Source organism: Corvus moneduloides, chromosome 4, assembly GCF_009650955.1.
Source record: "Corvus moneduloides isolate bCorMon1 chromosome 4, bCorMon1.pri, whole genome shotgun sequence".
NCBI lineage: Eukaryota > Metazoa > Chordata > Aves > Passeriformes > Corvidae > Corvus > Corvus moneduloides.
The window spans coordinates 24007176-24029414 of NC_045479.1; the positions used below are offsets into that span (position 1 = coordinate 24007176).

General features: G+C 52.4%; 1 protein-coding gene across 2 annotated transcripts; it reads right to left on the minus strand.

Annotated features, from left to right (window-relative positions):
• Window positions 1-1822: 1822 nt before the first annotated feature.
• PDGFB (platelet derived growth factor subunit B) lies at window positions 1823-19152 on the minus strand. Of its 2 annotated transcripts, none has more exons than XM_032107127.1 (7): window positions 18122-19152; window positions 11582-11678; window positions 8298-8381; window positions 7606-7811; window positions 5799-5940; window positions 5228-5393; window positions 1823-4022 (listed from the first exon to the last, which is right to left on the minus strand). In XM_032107127.1, exons 1-6 carry the CDS (start codon window positions 18275-18277, stop codon window positions 5257-5259), a joined length of 822 nt encoding a protein of 273 aa, XP_031963018.1. In that variant the 5' UTR covers window positions 18278-19152; the 3' UTR covers window positions 1823-4022; window positions 5228-5256. The 2 variants fall into 2 exon arrangements, with proteins under 2 accessions (XP_031963018.1, XP_031963017.1); XM_032107126.1 differs by having other exon boundaries at window positions 5224-5393; window positions 18122-19147.
• Window positions 19153-22239: the final 3087 nt, after the last annotated feature.

Genomic DNA, 22239 nt, shown 5'->3' on the forward strand with positions numbered 1-22239 from the left:
GTACCAGTAAAATAAGCAGTCAAGGGTTTTTCTGGGCCTGATCTTGCCCAGATGATTTTTCACTTCATTTACCCATGAAACAGCTTTAGTGGTGCAAAGTGTCAGTGTTAAAACACACGAAGTCTGGTTCTAAAACACAGGGATTTGCTCCTTGCCCCTGAATTGCCCCCCGCCTTGCTCTCCCATCTGCCTGCCACTTTCAGGAGCCGTGTTATCACAGGAAGATCCATTGCTGCAGCCTTTCTCCACCGCCTGGAAGGTTGGATGCATTTCCTCCATCAAAAGATTAATCTCCTGCTGAATGGCATATCCCAAGACTAGGTAAAGCAGCAGCTGAGCAATTAAACCAGGGACATTGCCAAAAGTCCCCGGCTCCTCTGAGATCACCTGTAGCACTGGGTGCACTAAGCTGGCATCCCCACACGGAGACACTTTCCAGCAGCATGCTGCCAGGATTTATTTCCTGAGTCTGGCTTTTCAGGGTGGGTGTAAAACACCTGCTCCAGCCTTCAGAAGTGGCACAGGTCCCTCCTGTCCGTGCTCCAGGCTGAGCTGTGCTGAATGTGCACCAGGGTGCTGTGGTGAGTGAGCAGGCTCTGAGCAAGCCCCTGGGCAAGCAGCTGGTGCACGTGGGTGCCAGGCACTGGGCAAGGGGTGGCTCCTGATGCCAGGGCTTGCAACCTTTCAGCACCAGTTCATTCCAAGCTGTTAAATGCAGAGACCACACTTGTGGATGGGGTTGCCCGGGGACCTCCATGGACAGGCAGTGTGCCAGACCCTGGGACACCGAGCCCTTCCTCCCACTCCCCAGTCCAGGATGATGCTCCCATGCTTCCTGTGCCTCGTACACCTCTTCGCACCCTTTTCTTCTCAAAGTCCCTGCTGACAGGCCCTCAAGCCCAAAGAAATCTCATGCCAAGAACTAATCTCTTTCTTTTCCCTGAATTATCCTCTGGAAACCAAAGTGGGGATTGGGATTTTGCCTGTGTTTTCATTCTTGGGGGCAGATAGACTTCACTGTCACTCCTTCCCTTTGGAGGATCAGAGAAAACGTGTCATCACCCCAAAATGAACCATGTCCAGCAAGGTGCACACCTGTGAGTGTCAAGCTTGTCCTTTAAGGACACCCTGGCTTACTCCTACACACTGATGTCCCCGGGTTCACCACTGCAGCACAAGTCTCCACGTGGGTCTATGATCCTCAGAGCTGAGCCATGGACTGTGCTGTGCACATGCTGGGGGGATCCCAAAATTGAGGCACAGGGCAGGACATGCCTTTGCTCCCCACAGCATGGCACCCAAGTGCCAGATGTGTGATACCTCCCTTGCTGGGAGGAAAGGGAAATGCAGCGGCCTTTCCGACCAAGGGACGGACTGCTGTTGTCTAGACGATGTGACTGAGGAGGGAAGGGGCCAACTGTTTGTACAGCTTTGGGAAGTGTAAACAGTGCTGACTGTCCCAAGCCCTTCAAAGCAGAGGAATCCGGAGATGGGATGAAAGCACAGGGAAATTCTGGCCGGGTGTCCTAGCAGAGCAGCTCAGGAGAAGGGGACCTCTTCAAGACAAAAACTCCAGCACCCGAGTCATTTCAAACCAGCCCAAGAGAGGAAGGAGAAGCACAGCACGGCTGGCTGTGGGCAGGGCTGTGTGTGGGCTCTCAGGACTTTCCCAGCTTTGGTTGCTTCTCTGTGTAATCTCAGAACAAGTGTCCTGAAAAGGAAACTGGAGGCCCTGGAAATCCTGCTGTGCCCTGCAGTGAGCTGGTTTGGCCTCTGCTTTTCATTCAGCTCACAAAAGAAAGAGAAAATGCTGTTCAAGAGGTGATTTCCTTTTTTTCTTTTTTTTTTTTTTTTTACAACTTTAAATACAGTACTGAGTATAAATTAATCTTACATTTAAAAAAAGGCAAAAAAAATTAAAATAAAATAAAACAAAACCTCACCTTATTTACAAACCAAAAGAAACAGATTTTGGAACAGGAAAAGAAAGTGTCTTAAGACTTGAGGGCTTGGGGGCGGAGGGAGGGAGCAACGTGCTGCCTTGGCAGTGGTACGAGAAGTGCTCTGGGCTTGCAGGAGGTGAGGACTGGGTCCCTCCACAACTTGTAACAGCTCCCAGGCTGTGGCTTTGGCTACTTGCCCCATCTCCCTCCAGAGTTTTGCCCCACAACAGGGGTGTGTGCGTGCAAGGGGAGAAGCGCCGTGTGATTGCTCTGGGCAGGCGTTTTCTTCATGTATAACTGCAGTGCCCAGCACAGCACAATCCAAGACCCTGACTCCAAGGTGATGCTGGGAATTCCCATCATATGTAACAAGTCTGCTAATGGTTACTGATTATTACCTGTGCAAAACCAGCCCCTGCCCACACAGTCCTCCTCCCTCCTCGAAGACAGGCAGTGGCCCAGGAGGGACTCTACAACTGACCCTCCAGTTGTTCTCTGAGTCCTCCTCACTTAGAAGAGCTCCTTTCTGTCTCAGATGGCGGCTGCCAGCTGCGAAGACCATCCTCATTTCTTTCTCTATACCTACACAGAACTGTCCACATCATGGATCAACTTCCAAGTGGGCTGGGAACATCTAATGGGTAAAGATCAAGGAGGAGCTTGAGTGGGAAAATGTGAGGAAAATGATGGGAGATGTGGGGACGTTGGCAGGGAGAGATTAGTGGAGGCATAATATGCAGGACATTCAGGAAAAGGTTAAAAACCTCGTAGGAATGACATGATTCTGCTTTCAAGACCACAGAGCAGGCAAGGACAGCTCACTGAGATTAAGTCATGCTTCTAAGTTTGGCTGTCCTTGGTGTTGTTGTGGTGCCACTTCACCTCCTGCAAGGAAGTTGTGCTGGGGGGGTGGTGCAGAGTGAGAGAAAAGGGTAACAAGAAAGAGAGAGATCAGATGATGCCTCTGCCTGCCCTGTCCCCGGCCTCACAGGCACGTTGCAGCAACCATGGGCTTTTCTGCCAGCCCAGTGAAGCCAATGCATGCACGTGCCTCTGAGCTTCCTGCCACTGGGGAATGAAATCCATTTAAGAACATATATATATATTTTTTTATATATGTATGTATAAATACACATACACACGCACACGCACGCACACGTATATATATATATACACACACACACACGTATACACACGCACACATACAGAGTGAATTTAAAAAATAATTTGAGTCCAAGCCTGGAAAGTTGAATTCTCCACCAGCATGTGCAAAGATGGCTCCCCTTGGCAGGGGCCGGGGGTGTGGAGACGATTCTGCCACCATGTGCTCCTTCCCCACGATCCAAACACCTTCCAGTCAGCACCAGGAGCAGGGGGGGAAAGGGAGTGGGGGAATGCATTTGGCTTCTTTGTTTTGTTTCTTTGCTTGTTTGCTCTGTTCCCCGAGATGTTGTACACCTTAGTGGTTTTGGTTTTCTTTTTTAAAATAAAATATACACACGCACGTTAAAAATATATATCTGTCCAGGTAGGGCGATAAAAGTCCTTAGTGCATTTTCCATCATTGGTCGCCGCTCACAATCTGAGATTTGCCTGTTTCCAAAAGGTAGGTCCAGTGCAAGTGTAGATCTCAGCTGGGCCCCCCAGCCTTACCAGAAGCACGAGGGAAAGGCAGAATATTCCCCTTCCGGCCTCTGTCCATCTGTTTTTCTCCTTCCCTTGGAAGAAATTGGACCCGCTTTCCTTTTCACATTTTCCATCCTGTCCTCTGTAGCAGGGAAGAAATTGTCCTGTTCTCATCACAAGTTGTGGCTGTTGGTGTTTACGGTTTTATTTGTACTTTGTTCTTTTCTCATATATATATATATATAGGTCATCCTTGTCCTTTTGTGTGTGTGTGTGTAAAACTTTAAAATTATGCTAATAAATGAAAGGGAGGCTTTGGTGGGAGAAGGTCCACTGATGGAAAGGGAAGCACCAATTGCCGTCTGAATCAGACGTCGAGGCAGATGGACAAAGAGGAAAAGTTATCATTCCAAGGACCCCATGGGGGCAATACAGCAAATATATTAAATAAACCTGGAAGTGAAACAAAACCAGACACAGCATTAGAACATGTAACCCTTTGCCCCCTGCAGCTCCCCTCCTATCCCCTTTTCTCCTCTGGAAGTATTTCTGCTAAAGTGCCAGATTAGAAGCCTGGGAGGACTTTTGACCTCCTCTATTTTTTCCCCTGAACAGCTTGAGCCAGAGCTGAGATTTGCATGGGTTTGCATTATTTCTACCCTGGGAACTTTAGGCTGGCCAGGAGAATCCTGGGATAATCAGAGCCCTTGTAGTGCTAAGCGTGGGAATCCCAGTCTCAAGACACTGCCCAGTGCCCCTTGTCCTCAGCTCCTGAAATGCCACACATGGAAGCCTGCTGTCCCCTCTCCTGGAGTGAGAGGAGTGAATGTGAAGTTACTGGCCCGGTCTTATTCAAGTGGCTGCAGCAGAGCTGGAACTGCTGAGCCATGGGCCAGGGCTCTCCCTGTTAAGCTGTGTCGCCTCTCTCTAAATTCAGTCTGCACCCTGACTACTCTTTCCCTCTTTTCTGCACCTTTTCCTCTCATGGGGAACCAGGGCTTAGTCTCCTTTCCCTTGTACCAGTGGAATTCTTCTGATGATGAGGGAATTACTCCTGTTTACACAAGTCATGGAGAGAAGAATCAGACCCTGGCCTGACAAAGTCCAGGTCTCTTGCCAGAGATTCCAGTTCTCCTTTCCCCTGGTATGACCTTTCTCATGCACATAGGCTTCCCACTAGGAGAGCGATGAACCAAAATTGTTGCTGTTTTTCAGTCTTTCTGCCAACTCAACTAATGAAATAAAAAGAGAAGGGATCCCCAGAGCAACATTAATTCTCTGTTTTCAATGGAGAATCAAGAAAGAAACTAGAACAGGAGTTGCTCCACACAAGAGATGAATTACATGGACTCTGAGGGGATTTAGGCATAGGGAGAACTCAGGCTTGTTCTCTGCCTGGAAGGGAGGCAGAAAAAGGAGAGGGTGGGGCCTGAGAGCAAGGATGGCTGCAGCATGATCATTCCAACTTTGCAAAGAGCCTTAATTCCATAAATAGAATGCACATGTTGGCAGCCTAGCTGTTCCTCCTCCTTCAACCCAGGTTTTGTCCTGCAGTAGCCCCACACTGAACGAGTGGCCAGTGGTGTGGGAAGGGTCTAAGATGCCGTGTCCCAGGAGGACATCCCTCCCGACTGGAAAAGGAGCTTGCTGTTACCTGCCTTGTGCTCTCTCTCCCCTGCCAGCACTTCTATGCTATGAGGATTTCTTTCAGCACTTTCTTATCGTTGACGTGCTTGTACTTCTTATGTTTCCTCTTCTGTGCCGGCGGCCGGCGTACTCGCCGCCTCTGTGAGACAGCGGCTGTGGTGAACGCTGGTGACAAGCCTGCCAAAACAGAGGGGAGAGTGTCTGTACAGCTAGGGGCAGACGGCTCTTGTTGAAATATCCTTCTCCACACACTGTCAACAAAGAGCTCCGCAACAGCAGGGCCACAAGGCCTCTTTCTGTTCTTTTGCTCCTTGTCCTCTGTTCTCCACAGTCTCTGCCCTCTCCCTTTTCCCACCATGCCCTTCCCCTCACCTCTCACCTTCCCCTCCTTCTTTTCCCTCAGTTTCAGCCCATTCCTGGCAGGCAGACATCCTGGGAAAGGTCCCTCAGCTGGTATAAACCAGTGAAGGCCCTTGGGATTCACTGGAGCTAAGCAGAATGAAACCAGTGGAGGTCTCTTTTCTCTCTCCCCAGCCCCTCTTCTCACAACTCCCTTCATTCTATTAATGCCAAGATCCTTACGTCTCTGTTCGCGCGGCCCGGGACGGATGTTCCTGGGGGGTGGTCGGAACACGGCTTCACACCGACACTGCACATGGTCCTCCAAAGGCACAACGACGTTTTTGAATTTTGGCTTCCTCTGGACAAATTCAATCTTCTTCACCTGTTTGCAAGAGGAAGGCAAGCAAAAGATTAATATAGCTTTAATACTCAGTGTCAGTGCACTTTAGTCCTGGCTTTCTTCCTAAAGGGTCAGAAGGCAGCTTACAGAGCGCTGTTCAGATTCAGGGGTGGTGTGTACGGGAGATAATTCTGAACATGGCAGCAGAGCAGACCTAGACCAAGCAAGTTTGGGTGTCTCCAGTTGGTTCCCCTGCTCCTATTTCCAGTGCTTAAGCAGGATGGCTGGTTGATCAGAGACAGAAACATGGAACATGCAGGACATGCTAGCCTCTGTGATGGCAGAGACCTGGGGGCAACCAGGGTAATTCCCACAGGAACCTACAGGAAGGGCAAAAGGAGAAAACCTCAGGTCCGAAGGAAGCTAACGCAGCCTCACCAGCTCTGCTGAGGCCTGTCTGAATTTGTCTCAAGCTCTTTAATAACTCGCAGGGCTGAAGCCCTCGGCTCTGTGTTTCACGGGAAAGGCGGTGCTCTGGAAATTCCCTCGGACTCTCCACCAGTGCTGACTCAGAGGGAAGACTCATTGCTCCACATCCCACCACAGGGCACAAGCTTTCTAGGGGGTCCTCCCACTCCAGCAGCAGCCAGGCCTGACCCCACTCAGCTTATCTAACAACTCTGTGGTCCCTGAAGTGCTCCGCAAGCTATAAATACTCACTCTGCTGTGCATCTGGGATGGAATTCCTCTAAACCCACTGCCCCCAGCAGCATCCCTCCGCCAGCACTGAAGCAGCCAGGCTGTTTATCTTTCCTTGAAAGCCCACTCCACACGCTTCAGACCACACGCTGCTCGCTAGACAAACACTTCCAGCCAAACAATAGAGAGACCTCTGTCCCCAAAGAAACCATTTCCAGGTCACTTTTTCAGGCTGGCTTTTGACCTCTCACTTGTTTTTTTCCAGAAAAACAACTCCTGCTCCCCCCCCATTTTTTCCTCGTTCAGCCTGGCTTTTCTGAGAAAGGAATTTCCTGATGAAAAGGGCTGTGTGTGAATACAATCTCTCCCAGCCAACCTCTGCTGCCTGCCTGGGGGAGTCTCTTATGGCTCAGGCAGAGGATTAGTATGGGATGAATATTATTTTTAAACAAGCTGTCTGGGAGGAAGCTGTGAGGAGATCACTGGTAGCTGTGATGGGAGGATCAGAGCAAGAGGTTAGCTGTCAGGTGTCTGCTGGCTGATGGAGCAGGTCAGGAGGTAACTGTGGGCTGAGAAAGAGAAGCTGTTCCAGTGCGTGTCTCGGAAAGAAGCTGCAGCAGTGGTGGGGGGATGGAGACTGACACTGCAAACCCTCCTCTTCTTGTATCAAAACCAGCTCCCATGATGAAAGCACCCTGTTTCTTCTGCTCTAACACAGCAGACAAGGCCACCTCGACCCATAGGAAGGGCTGTGGCATGGAACTGCAGCTGGGGACAGTGCCCTGTAGCTCTGCGTGGTGACACTCCCCAGCTGCTGGACAGCACCAGCCCTTCTAGCAGCTGGCACGGATGTCACCCGCACCAGCGGCTGCAGCGCTGTGTGGCCAGTGCAGAGGGGACAGACGGCTGCATGAGCCCAGCACCTGAGACCCGCCCCAGGTTTGGCTTTGGGGCACGGGGCTGGCGATGGGCGCAGGAGGAGGGAGCAGTGGAAGGTGTGTCCCTCACCTGGACGTGCCGGACACGGATCTGCGTGGGGCGGCACTGCACGTTGCGGTTGTTGCAGCACCCGGAGCAGCGCTGCACCTCCACACAGGGCGGCCACACCACGAAGTTGGCGTTGGTGCTGTCCACCATGTTGCGGGAGATCTCGAAGACCACCTCCCGCGTCTTGCACTCCGCAAGGACAGCTGTCTCTGCAGCTGCCAGAGCATCTGTGGAGGGCCAAGAGAGAAACGGGGGATGAAATGGGCTTTGCAGCTGTCATCAACCCACCTCAGCCACCTCTGCTGCAAAAGAAGGACCCCACATGGCTCTCACATGCACACGCACACACACATACGTTCTTTCTCCCAACCCCTCCAGCTCTCTCCCTACACAGAGCCATGCCCTGGGGAGGAAGCCCCCGTACAATGATGCTTCTCACTGCAACCCAGGCAGGAGATGACACTTTAGAGCAAACAAGCACCATCGGGATTTAAAGCAGAGCAGCGCACAGAAGTCCAGACTCCCTCTCCTGCCCTCCCAGGGTGTAACACCCAGCTCCTACTCCAGGCCCGACCCTCCTTTTAATGTCTCCACACATACAGGTGCACTGTAACCTCTACCCCTACATCTGTATCTCAGACACGTATCTGGACCACCCATGGCTACGCAAGTGAGTGCCCCAACAGCCACAAGGTGCAAGACCCCCAGCTCACCTAGGCTTCGTCGCTCTCGGGACAGGGCCACAGGGTTTTGATCGGGCTGAGTTGCATTCAGGTTCAGGCTCAAGCTGTCCTGCTCTGCAAAGGGTAAAACATGACTTAATAGCACCAGGTAGAGGCAGGAGAAGACAGCAAGCACTTGTGTTCAAATCACCAGGCAAAGTGCAGGAACATGGGATAAGCCACGGACCCAGGACGTCATACTAGGTGTAAACCCACAAGCAAGGTCACAGCTGTGCTGTGGCACGGACACTCTTTGCTCAGACTAGGCAGCTCAAAGCAACAAGCCTATCCTGAAAGAGGGGACCTAGCCACGTCTAGGAGAGGAAAACTCCAGCTCTACAAAGATAAGGCCCTGTGCCGGGACTTTCTGGTGTCAGAGAGAAGTAGCAGAGGGATTCAGATTGGCCAGCTGAGACCAGGATAACACCAAGGAGGATCAAGGACCAAAGATGTGACAAGCAGAACACTTGGTATTTAACACTGAGGTGCCTTGCTGGGACGGCTTGGGACTGGGAGAGTTGGTAGGTGAGAGGGCAGGTGAAGGGGGGGAGGGGTGGTAGGTGGGGTGCTTGCTTTCTCTCTCCCAGCTCACCTCAGCTGCTCTAGGTTAGAGCAGTTTTATGACAGAAGAACAGAAAAATAAAGCTAAAATTACTTTTCCTCTATAGTACTCTAAGGTAAGAGGCAGGATCTGGAGGTGGTTCAGTTGGTGATGGGAGAGGAAGACCGATAGCATTCAGGCCAGCCCTGAGCGGTTCCCTCCCACCCCACTGCTTTTTCCCATAGGAAGTGCTGAATAGAGAAATGCCCATAATCCCCATGGAGCACTCCAACACGCAGCCCCTCCTGAGCTCGGGACAATGGCTGCGCTCGAAGATAGCTCCCACCCAGCCACAGCTCTTTCCTTCTCCGACCTGCTTTAGCAGCTGAAGGAAACTGAATGGACGTCAGCATCAAGGGAGCAATTTTCTTTAAGGGAATTAGGGGCCAGTGGAAGATCTGTGTTTATCAGATATGTGGTGGAGCAGACTTCCCTTACCTATCATGTCCCATTCCTCTTCCTCAGCCCTGCGCTAGCGCAGCCCTCTCATAAAGGGGAGCAGGGACTTTGCTCACGTCTCAAACAGTCGCTGATGGATTTGGGATGTGGGCACAGAGGCTGCATTCACAAGGCAGGAATCATGTGCCTGTCAATGAGCAGTCAACACCTACACATGAGGTGGACCGACAGACACCCTTTAAAGTGGCTGGAAAAATATGATCAATTCTAGGCACCATTCGTCTCGGCCTCAGGCAAGCACCCAATTTGAGAACTGATGGATCATGCTTTAGAAGGGACTGTAGTTGTCTCTGGGCTACAGAAGGTGTCTGGATAACTGGTTTACATGGGCAGCCACTGCTTTGTGGGCAACCACAGTTAAGGAGATGACTCCCACTCTACTCAACACCTCTGTTGCTGGGTCTGCAGTAGTGCTCAGGGTCAGGAGAGCACTATCTCAGCCCATCTGCCTGCTGGAGCTGCCCCATTCTGGCTCCCTGTGCAGTCAGCGGAGGGAAGCAGCTGTGACACACACAGGGTGCACAGACAGCACAGGGAATAGCTCCAGCCACTTTGGGATTATTTTGCTAACACGCTAATTTGCTAATTCCTCACAGGGCAAGCGAATGGCAATGCCCCTCAGTCAGTACCTGCGAACAGATGAGAGCCATAGGGTGCAACAAAGAAACAGCTTCACAGCGCCACTTTCTGTTTCCTTGACCAGCCTTTCCTGTCTGGGACCTGAAGTGAAACCAGTGACTCAAAGCTCTGCAGCCTTCTCTCATACCCCTGCGCTTCTGGAGCCAAAGAGATAAGCCCATTTCGTTTCTTAATCATGAGGCTGGTTAATAGCCACGATAGAGGTGTATCTGTTCCTTAGACACTGGGCCATGACAGACTGGATGCATCTTCTCAGCTGCTCCTTGCCCGCCCCTCCATCCTGTGGCATTTTATCAAACGAGGGTGGGGGCTGCCTTTGGTGCACAAGTTGATGAGAGGAGAGAAATGGGGGCAAAAAAATAGCAACAACTGTTGACTCAAAACAAATCTGTCAAGAATCGTGTCCCTCCCTCCTCTAGGTTGTCCTTCTACACCACGTATCAGTACTGAAGATATTTGGGGCAAGGGGGGCCAGCCTGGGACAATCCCGCACGGCTAATTTTGGAAGTTGCCCCATTGTGTGGCTTGTGGACAAGGAGGAGGGAACTGGTGAGGGCAGGGAGCGGCCCTGGCGGTGGTGGGGAGCCTGGTCGCCTCTTTCTAAGACAAACAATAGCTGAACGCAGCTGGTGCCCTCCCCCTCGCTTTCCCCCCCTGCCCCTCCAGGACCGTTTTGAAAGGCAGCGGGAATGCTTTTGAGACTGCGCCAGTGGTTGGACTGGCATAGGAAACAAAAGCAGGAAATTCTGTTCCCCCGTAGATAGTGTCTCGGCAAGGATTACAAAGCTCAAAACAGACAAAACACAAGAGAGAAGTCGAGCTGGGGGGGCTGGGGGACGACGGGCGGGAGCAGGGTTAGAATAGAAAGGAATTTGCTCTGAAGAGACCGTTTATAAATAAATTCCTGGGCCAGCCCAGCCGCCGTGGCGCGTGCTCCAGTTCCCACACGTGCCGACCCCTCCACGCTTCGCCGCTCCCGCTGCTCCCTGCACTCAGCCCTGGCCAAGTGACCCCGAGGCCCTGCAGCCCCTGGAGCTCTTATCTACGGGCAGGAGGTGAAGCGATGCTACGCTGACCTAGCCCCTGTCCCGTATCTCACCCACGGACACGTGCTCTGCTGCTCTCCTCCTAAACGTCTCTGGGAGCCCGTGGCCATTTGTGGAAACCCACTCAGCCCTTTCCTCCTCTGTCACCCTATTTCCAGCTCCCATTCTGCTGCCTCTTAAACTGTTCCTTGTCCAATTCAAGCCCTGCTGCCTGAGCATCTCCCAGGGTGAAGAATGGTGATCTCAGTTCCTTGGACTCACCTTGCCCATCTCCTACCATTCTTGGAAGCCAGTGTCCCTCAATAGACCAGACAGTTAGGAGATCTAAAAAAGCATCTAGTTGCCTCTAACTCCCACAAGTTTCAGGGGACTAAGTCTGTAAACAGACAGGTCTTGGCTCCTGAATGGTTCCTATATTTATAATAAAGTCTGTTGATAGTGTGCCTGCTGAAAAACAGAATATCCTCTCCCAGCCCCCCCCAAAGATTTAATTAAAAAGAGAAGGAGTGTTTGGTGAAGAGGAGATTTACCTACGGAGTCTATCCGCAGGGCACGCTGGAGGTCACTGATGGAGCGCACTGAGCCGCCACCCAAAATCTCATAAATGTCTTCGGGTATGGGGTCCCCCTGCCAGACGACAAAAAGAAAAGAAAAGAAAGGGAGAAACAAGCATTAGAGAGATGATCTGCAAACACTGACTGTGTCATGGAGCAGGGAATCAAGTGCAGGGGAGACATGACAGAACCAGCGAAACGCAAAGACGTGTGTTGTCTTGCGTTGGCTTTTAAACCTTGAGGGCTTTATTCCTCATGAAGGCACGAGCCTGAAACCAAGCAAAAGCAAGAGAGCTCCTCTCGCTGCCTCTCACAAAGCTGTCAGGAGACTAAAAAAGCCAAAAAATACCCGGGCTGTGCAGCAGAGCCCTGGACACTATGCAAGCAGCCATCAAGGCTTCCTTCTCCGGTGGTGTATGACTTCTGCAGGTGGCTTCTCATTCCTGCTGCCTGCAGTAAAGGCGTTTTAACAGACTTCCCTTATGCTATCAGATAAAACCTTCCCAATATTTCCCTCCGTTATGAAACTCCCTCACGGGCTTTGTCAGTTATCGTGTGTATGTGCGTGTGCGAGCGCGTGTGTTTTCAAACCACAGAGGCCCAATAATATACATCATTTGCATACTCTTTTTTTAAGAAAAAAACAGGCGGGGGGTGGAGATGAAGATTGACCTTTGCAGCTGAGGCTGCTCCGGCATGAGCCCGCGGTGAAACCACAAAAGCTGCAGGGAGGTGATGCGCTGAGGAGCTGATTTGGAGGAAGAAACATATGGGAGTTTGGATGTCATTGCATACCAGCACTAAAAAACCTTAAGTAAGCAAGTTTAGCAACATCAGACAACGGGCCAAATGCAGAGTTTGTGCAGGCAGGTGCAATGCCATCAGTCTCTTGGGAATTTTACTCTGGCACTAGGCTAGAGTGGGCCCCGGTGACAGCACTTAATAAGAGTACAAAAGAGCGGTGTGGGAAAGCAAGTGCTCATTAAAACATACTTCCGAAAGGCTAGAAAAAGAGACAGAGGAAAGTACTGGCCAAAGTGTTTGCTTAGCTCCCAGCTCTCTTCATTCAGGGCTACTCAAGCGGAAAAACTGCCCTTTCAGCCGGGTGCTGGATGTCGTCTGAGGTACAGCCCTACACATGTCCCTGTAACTGAGAGGAGAACTTGGCTTGTGTGCCTCTGAAACGCAGGGATTTTCGTGTGGGTTTTTATGGACAGTTGGTGGCATGTGTGTGGTCCTCCTACTGTACAGCTATTCCCTCCCTGCCTGTGTTCAGTGCAGAACATTTCCCTTCCACTCGCAGCCGAGAAAAGCCACCAGGCAGGTGGCTAAATGTTGGCTTTAAACCTTAAGGGCTTTGGCCCAAACCTGCAGCCACTTTTGCATGGCTGCTTGAGCCTGGCACTTTCTCACACGTGCCTGTCCTTGGCCACCCACCGTTTGCTTCCATAGGAGGACAGCAGGAGTGCTCCCTCCTCAGCCCTGCGAGACCACCCTCTAATACTATAACTTAAACTAGGATGCAGTGATGTGAAGGTTGCTGCAGCCCAAGTCATGGGGCAGAAACCTCCTGAAGAGATCCGCAGAGCAGACAACACCAGTGTCCTAAACCTCCACAGCCAGATCCACCAGAGCACTTCAGTCAGACCGAGCTTTCCTGCCCTGCTCCATCCCTGTCACTGTCACATCTCACCACAGATCTGGCTGTCCGCCTGCAGCAAAAAGCAGATTTTACATCCTCAGGCATTACTTCCTCAGTCTCTGAGGGAGAGGGAAGCAGCATCAGTGACGAATGCACAGCGAGAGAGAGACTTGTGTAATTCAGGGATCACTGAATAGCTGCGAAATGAAGATGCCTTCTGACATCTCCTGCTGCATGAGGAAGAGGGGCACCAACAGCTCTGCAGCACTTCCCTGCCTTGTGCCACACACATTTACTGGAAGAGGGATCATTTGCAATTCCCAGTACTTGCAGTCAGAGCTCAGCGCTGGGTGGTGAAATTGCAGGCTTTCAATGTTTGCACCTGTCAGCCAAATGCGTTTGTGTATAAATGCTGCTCTGCACGGATGCCCCTGGACCTTCCTGACACTTAATACATGTAGGAAATGGAACTTTATTTTAAACTCCGGCACTTGCTGGGGGGAGAGCGTGGGCAGGTGTTACGAGACTCGGTGACTTTGGAAGCAAGCTGGGAGGTGTCACCTTGCTAACTGAGCAGGGGGAACAGATATGAATCAGGCATTGAAAATGCAGGCCCTCAGGAGCCGTATTTCTGGTGACTGCCTGTAGGAATAAGCTCCACTCCCTGCTCACGGCAGCAGTTTTAGATGCCAATTTTTTCTTCTTGCAGATACTACCAGCATGGCTGTGGTGTAACACCAGCCCACATGGCTCATAATCCTGTCCTCCTCCCCCATTTTTGTAAGGCAGCTCTGCCAGTGACAACTGCAAGCCTGTGAAGCTCCTTATTTTACCCTTGTAAACCAAGTCCAAGGCTGGCCTAAGAGCAGCTACAAACCTGAGCTGCATGCCTTGTGCTTGCTCCCTCTGGGGTCTGTCACTGGGAACAGCCATGCCTCTGCCCCCCCGCCCCAGCCCCATGCCTGGAACGCTCTGAGATCGGGGCACCACACACACCTGGGGCACTTGTGGGGTGAGACACAGGGAAGGAGAGGTCCATCAGTCACCTCCACCTAATTCCATGGGGTCAGAAGGTAGAGGAACATTGCAAGAGAGGTGGGATCCCCAACAGACCAGCCCAAGCAGCTGGTGCTTTTCCTGCTTAGCAGCTCCTCTGGAGTTATTTGTCTAACACAGGTTAACAATCTCCTCTTTTTAACTGTGCGGCAGATCAAAGAACACTTTTGTCTCAATGGACTCTTGGCTGGCTGTCAAGTGCCCCAAGGCCTGGCCTCGTATTCCTGCGAGGCCCTGATTTCTTAGAAGAAAGTTTGCTCTTCCCTCCCTCCCTCTGCTCCCCAGTTCCTGACTCTGGCTCTCCCCTGAGTTGCAAGGGCATCCCCCAATCTGCCAATCCCTTGGCAGGGACGTTCACTTCCCTTTCTTGCACTGGCTGCTGGTGCTTGAGGGGCCACGGCACATCTGACAGAAGGCAACAGAGCAGCTGGGCAGGGGTCCTGCCTGCCTGGCAGCCTCCCTCCACTGTCGATGTGACACTGGGTCCTCTTGGCACATCAGCTTTGCTTCCCTCCTCCCAGACGTCCAGCAGCACTGTTTGGCCACTGCAAATAAACGCAGGTGCAGCAATTCCCCTGTTCCCGCTCCCCACACATGCACTCTCCCAAAATCTGCCTCCTCCCTAGCCCCACCACCTCTTGCTCTGGAGTTTTTTCCCAACTCAGGCTTTTGAGCACCAGGGATGCTGGAAGGTCCCCTGCCATCAGCTGCTGTCAAGCTGGTGCAGGGAATATGCAGTGTTGTGGTCTACACCCTCTGGCGAGGGTTTCACGGTCTTGCCTGAAGGTGTGTCTCTTGGGAGGTACAGAGGAGGAGAGAGCAAAGATTGTGCAACCAGCAGGAAAGGCAGACCCTCACGGCTGAAAGAAATCAGACAAGGATACTCCCGAGGTGAGGACTCCTCATTCCTTTTTCTGAGCTGGTGTGACTGCACACAGTAGGACAGAAGGGTAGCAGCAGCACCAGTTTGTGAAGGGCAGGGAAGCACCCAGCTATCTGCTCCTCAGCCCAGGAGAGGAGGACTTTCTGAGCACCTCCACACCGACCATAGCAAAGGATCTTGGCAGCAGAGTCTCGAGTGATCAGCCAGGCAAAAAACCCCAAACAAACAGCATTTTTTAATTCCCTCTGAAGCTGATGTGTGGACCCTGAGGGGAGACTCCACCGCATTCCCTAGCAGAGGGCAAGACCAGCAGCACCTGCCACCAGCCCTCCTCCGGCACAGGGCTTCCACCCTTCCAGCACCACTCCTGGCTACAGGGGGACCCTGACAAATGCCTGCCAGAGTACTCTGCAGCAGGCACAACCCTCTTCACATGAGCCCCTTGCACTTGGAATCACGGCTTATGTTTTCCCCGCTTAAAATAATCAAGCAACGTTTGATCTAGTCTGTGTTCCTAAAATACAGCCAGACCTACCCACCCTTTTTCCGTTTCAAGGGGGACTCCACTGCTCCTCCACACTTTGCCCACACCTCCCCTGAGAGGGCTGGAGGCATTTCCACCCCCGGGGCTGGTTGTGTACCAGCAGCACTGGAAACAGCGAAGGAGCCCTGTCATTCCCTCCTGCTGCTGCACATCAGCTGACAGTGAGAGGGAGGCAGGGACGACTCGCCTGGCTCCTTCCACGAGCTCACCCCAGACGTGTCATCCATCCCGGCTTCCACTGCTTTGTCCTTGTCACTGCCTCGTGCTAGGAAGACTAGGGAAGAATGCCGGAGCCTTGCAGCAGGAAGACGCAATGGGGAGCTGGGCCGAGGTTATAAGCAAGCGCCCAGCCGCACCCCATTCCTTGGGAATTCCAGAAAGCACTGCCAGTGGGGCTTCACCCCAGCACAACCACGACTGGCTCAGCCCATCTCTGTAAATGTTGCAAGGCAACTATTAACAGCCCGTGGGGCAAATGCAAATAGGTTCAGCATCCTCGCTTCCCAACTGGCAAATACCTTCCCGCTGAGGCTTGTACTCCCTCCGGCTGGAAGAGCTCCAGGGCCCTCCAGCTCCAAATGGGTGTGATCAAAGAGGGAGAGGGACTCAGGAGGCTCCATGTCTTTGCTCAGGGCCTCTGTTGATCTGGGGAGCTACTGCTCCTCATGCACTTTCTCCGGCGGGGCTGGGGAGGAGCTGCAAGCCCCATTCAGAGGAGGACTCTGGTTCAGCAGCCGGGTGGGAGCTGTGCTGTCTGTGCCTGGTGCAGAGGGTGCAACGCACTGCCCTCAAAGTAACTGTGGGGACTGGCCACAGGCAGAAGCATCTACCCAAGCAGAAATGTTCTTGGTTCTCCTGTCATACAATGACAAATATCACAATTCCTCCCACGAAACCTCGGGCCAGAATCACCAAACTCTAACTCCACTAGGCTGTCATAGAGCTGTGCAGTGTTTCAATCTGGTTACGGCAACTGAATAACAGCTCCTTGGGATCAGACACTTCCATCTTCACCCTTCTCCAGAGCCAGCCATAGCTGATGTTTCATGCTGCATGGGAGAAGGAGATCTGAGCCATCCACAGAGGAAATACCATCCTCTGCCCAAAACAAACATGACCACTGGGTAGCCCACAGCTCTAACTGCTTCCTTTTGCGGCTTGGGCAAGGGCAAAATGGGCCCATAGTGAGGTGACGTGATGCTTTGCACCCAACCTCTTCTTTGCCATCCCACAAGAGGTGCACCCACTTACTCTGCCCAAAAATGAGGAAGGAAAAGAGAAAAATGATGCAAAGAAGGGAAAGTTTTGGTGGAAGCATATTTCCTGCCCCTGACAATCAAGCTGCAGATCCAACCCACAGTTTTACCATCTTGGGTAGAGCTGAAGTGGGAACCAAGCGCTGTGTGGGAATGTTAGGGGCTTTCTGGTCCTCTCAATCCACATGCGATCAGATGATGAAATGTGACAGCACAGGTCAAAGGATTTGGGGGTTTGGCCCTCCTTTTTCTCAACCAGGGCTGGGGATGAGGCTTCAATTTCCACATAGGGAAACTGAAGTGGGTTGGGGTGTTTGTTCAAATCCACCACCTGGCCCTTACCCTCTGCTCGGCTTTTTCCTGAGCCACGTATTCAGGACTGCAGGGCAAGATGCTTGTGTGACCATGGAAGCACAGCAGACACTCCCCTCCTGCCCCTTCCCTCAGCTGGGCACACACCTTGCTGAATAACCGTGCCACTCGGTGTCGGCGTCTCTCCTTGCACTGTCCCCTTCCTCCCCTCTTTCCAAAGCCCCACGCCCTTTCTCCACTGGCCCTTTGGCGATGCCAGGGTGGGTTATTCCAGAGGTGCCAAGAGGGCCTGGGTCCCTGCTGCACGCGCACTGCCGCCATGCCAAAATCACCGGGTGCGGTGAGAGGCTCGAGGGAGCCGGCGCCCGCCCCGGGGTGACAGCTCTGGGCGAGGCAGAGCAGGAAGCTGCGGGTTCCCCGGGGCTCGCCGGCAGCATCCCTGCTCTCACATTAACCAGGAGCCGCCTCAGCCTGGTCTCCCCTGCCCCTGCAGCGGGGGTGGGCGTATTCCCAGGCGAGTCCCCCGCGGCGGGCCCGTCCCGACGGCAGCGCCTTCTCCAGAGGGGTGCCCGCTGCAGCGGGCGCTGCCCTCCGGGCGGGGGGCGGCGGTCGCTGCCCGCCATTAGCGCGGCCGGGCCCCGCCGCAGCCCTTCCCGCGGAGCGGGGCAGGGACCGCCCGCCCGGCTCCGCGCCCCCGCCGCGCCGCTCCCCGGCCAGCCCGGCTGTCCCCGCCGCACCTGCGGGCCGGAGCCGCCGCCGGCTCTCCCCCAGCGCGGGGCTGGCAGCTCGGCAGCACCGCCCGCTGCCCGCGGCGGAAACTCACCTCCATGCGGGCCAGGGGCAGCGAGAGGATGAACGCGAAGACCACGCCGAAATTCATCCCGACTCCAGGCCCCGCCGGCTGCGGGCACATGGACGGCGAGCCCCGGGAGGGAAGCGCTTCCCGCAGACAGCCCCGCGGCCGCTCGGTCTCAGGCATCGAGGGCGCCGCGCGTTCCCATGTCCCCTGCGAGCCGGGAGGAGGTGGGAGAGTCGCAGGAGCCCTTGGAAGAGGACGTGGAGGTGGTGGTGGTGGTGGTGAGGGGAGACAGAAGTAATTCTCGGTGACTCGCCTGGCTCTGCGCTATCTCATAAGCCCGGTGGGAAAAAAATGCAGTCCCTCGGAATTATACACATCCAGAGTCTGCGTCCCCCTTGTCGCAAAGGATGCTTCAGTGGTGCCTTCAGCTAGGTGGTCCACATGCTATTCTTCCTCTTGGTTTTCTTCCCTTTTTTTAAAAAAAAAAAAAATTATATCTATGTAAAAGCTTTTACATGCAGGTATCAATGTCTCAATGTTCTTAGAAGAAGGTGCACAGAATAACAACTAAAAGAAAAAAACTTTTCAAAGTTTGGTGTGAAATCCAAAAAATGAATTCTTCCTTAAGTTGTCCTCTTCTTAAAATGCTCCTTTCCTTCCTTTTGGCCACTTGCTTTTTAGAGAAAAGTTGCCAGTGTACATTTAATTTCTTCCCCTTACATTAGATTCTGGCTTAGGTGCCTTCTCGTTCCAAGTGTTGGCGGTTTGCTTGGACGGGAGGTTTGCTTTAGGTTTGGAGACAGGTGAGAGCAAATGTTTTGCTCTGGGTTGTGAGTGTGTGTGCGTGCGTGCGCTGAGCCTTGACAAGCCTCAAAGTGGAGCCACTGATGCTGCCTCCTGCACTCTGTTGCGACAAGAAAGGAAAAACAAAAAAATGCAGAAAAGGTAAAATTGCAGGAGAGGCGAGAGAGCCGACAGGTCTTTATTTTCTGCGAGCTGCAAGAGAGACTAAGCTGGCACTCGGGGCTGCTCCTTTTATGAGGGAGAGGAGGAGATGGGTGGAGCATAACTTGCCATCCTCCTCTTGGCTGGGTATCAAGGAACAAATCTAGTGAGGGAGTAGCAGTTCATTGCTGACAAAATAAAAAGTGTGTTAATTTAAATGATAAATTAATTAAAAATGACTAATGCTGCAGCAACCTGTATAATGTGGCTTTAATATCGCGTGAGGAATGGGGACAGAAATTCCTGCCTCCTCGGCAAGAGATAAGAAGAGAGGAGTTCCCGGCACGGTAGTTTGTTATTTTTTTTGGCCCCAGGTTCTCGCTGTTTCAGTCTGGAGCCCATTTTTCTCAGCTCCACTCGCCGCCTTCCCTGCCCTGCTACACCACTAGCTCCAGGGAGAGAGATGACTTTAATATCTTACATCTCTTTGTGTGCAGGGGAAAAAAAAGAAGCCGAAGAAATTTACACGTTGCTGTAAGACAATCTGGTGTTGCTCGTGGCACCCGGAGGTATTTTGCTGCATGATTATCTCCACGATGTAATAAACATCTGAAGGGAAATTAAGCAAGCAGATATTTGCTGTGGGGGAAGAGGGATGGGGAGGGGAAGGCTGCTAACAGGTGAGTTCAAGAAAGAGTCATATCCTATTGAAAAAACACCCGTACTCACGCCCTCTCACGTACATACGAGTGATCTCCCGGCGCCGACTTGCACACTCGCAAAGCACACTCCGGGCACGACCAGGAGGGGTTTCTGCACCATCTTTGTGCAGGCTCGTAGCCACTGATACATTCCTGCACCGTCATGCACCGCAGGCGCTCGGCAGGCGTTCGCTCTGCATCCCAAGCATCTTCCCTGCTTTTTCTATGCTACGCACACGCTCCTGTTCGAGCCGCTCTCATGCTCAGCTACGTGCAAATTCTGTCTCATTCACACATCCCTGGGCATCCATGTGTTCTCCTTCACTCTCCCCCTCTCTCTTCCCTTCTCACATACGTACACCCACTGGCATACCAGTGGCCTCATCTCACAGCATCACACATGCTCCCTTAGACTCTCTGGGTGCCTGCGAGTCTCCTGCAGCCAAGCCTCTCTAAAACACACGGTCTCGCACCAGCACTCGCATATGCACCATCCAAAGTGTCCGGGTGCAGGAGGAGCAGCCACTGGAACTGAGCAGCAGGCACCTCTGTAGCAGGCATCTGACAGCACCTCCCAGCTTGCCCAGCTACGCCCTTTTTTTTGGTCTCATGAATGTGGGAGTTGGTCAGGAAGCACAGGGACACAATGAATACTGGGGGTCCTCCATAGCTTTGTTGAAATAGCCTGGCTCCTCTGGGGCAGCATGTCAAAGTCAAGAACAAGGGATCACCTTTGTTCACTCAAACCCAGCAGAAGAGTGGGCAGATTTCTCCACAGCTGGGGAGTTGGTCAGAGCCATGTGAGCTCCAAAGCCCAGACCATCTGAGGTGCATGAGTGCAGGGATAAGGAGGGTCCTGGGAGTCCCTCAAACTGAGTCTCAAGTGGCTCGGTTCCAATTGTGGAGCTCAAGGGGGTGGAAGTAGAAATGCAAGGCATACCTTTGCTCATTTCCACCGCCAGAGATCTTAAGAAGACTTTATCTTAGATGCTCCAGCCGTGTTAGCCCTGTTCCACCCCAAATTCCTCAGGACACTCTTATAATTCCCCTCATTCTCCATCCTGGCCCACCAGCAGCGTGCCAGCCATTTTAAGTGATGATAATTAGGCTCTAAACCCCCAGCAGTGTGGAGCTGTAACCCTGATGTCCACCTGGGTGCTGAAATTCCTTTTGAAATCTGTAGGAGGCTTCAAAAAAAGGTTTTAAAAGGACCTTGGTCCATCTCACCTCTTTCCAGCCAAAGAAACACTGTAGCCTTGAGCTCCTTAGCAGTCAGCAGGGGGAAAGGTGAGGATTTGAGAAGCCCTTCTATCTCTGTAGAGGGAGCTGAGGGTAGCTAGGTCCCGAACGTCCATGACCCCGTTATGTGTTTAAGGTTCCCAAAGGATCGGTGGAGGCCCAGGTGCCTTTTGAGGCTCTCTGCCCTCAAATCAGCTGGCGTGGCTCCACCACCTTCACGCCGCCTGTGTAGGGAGTCCCCCACGCTGTAGTGGCTGCCTGGCCAGGACAGAACAGCCTGTGTGTGGGAGGGCTGATCAAATTCCTCAGCAGGGAGAGATATTGCTGCCGGAGAGGAGAAGGTCTCGGCAGAAAGCTAGCAGGGACTGCTGCAGATTTCTTCCTTGGTAGCTGCTGCAGGGCCTGATTTTGGGGCAGATATGTGTGATGTGCATTTTTTTTTTTTTTTTTAAATATCCGGCTATATTACATGCTAGATGGGATAGAAATAGAGTTATTTATTTTCATGTGGATGATGCTTGGCAGTTTTTAGAAGCTCTACATCAGAAACAAAAAGCTAATCCCTGTTGAACCTCCAGACTGCAAGGAAGAGGATGTTTGGAATTTGACTAATCATCTACCTATGACCCTGCCTGGAAATAGAGCAAAGTGATACTCAAGCTGCTCAGGCTTCAGTGGTTTTTCCTTGCTCTTTGTTTTTAAGACAGGGACGGATTTTTCTCTGGTGAGTCCTTTAGACTGGCTGGGTCAGTCTCACTGGCACCGAGTTCAGTTGGGGTGCATGCACCTAAAACCGCTGTGCCTTGAGTCTACTGGGGGCTCCTTTGATTCTCTTACTTCTCTGAAATTAGTTTGACATCTGTCCCACAAACCCCTAAAACTAATGGGGATGACTAGATCTCCCCCTGACCTGGCCTGTGGGATAGGTGTGGAGGCCTGCAGGGCTATTGGTGTGCCAGATGTCACAGGACAAGAGTTTGAAACCACCATGGCATATATTGGGAAGGTATTTTGAGGCTACGTGAAGCATCTGGACCTTAAAAACGTCCCATTAGAGCATCACGACAAGATCTGGTTGCAACTGTGCTAGCTGGCAATGGCCCTACAGGCAAACCACAACAAAACCAGATTTCCTAAGAGCCTGCACCAGGATTTCTTATTAAAACACTTTCACCACCACTACAGCTCTCAAACCTGCAAACAGCTGAACTCATCTCCCTGGTTATTCTCTTATCACTAGGCAGGAGAGCAACACGT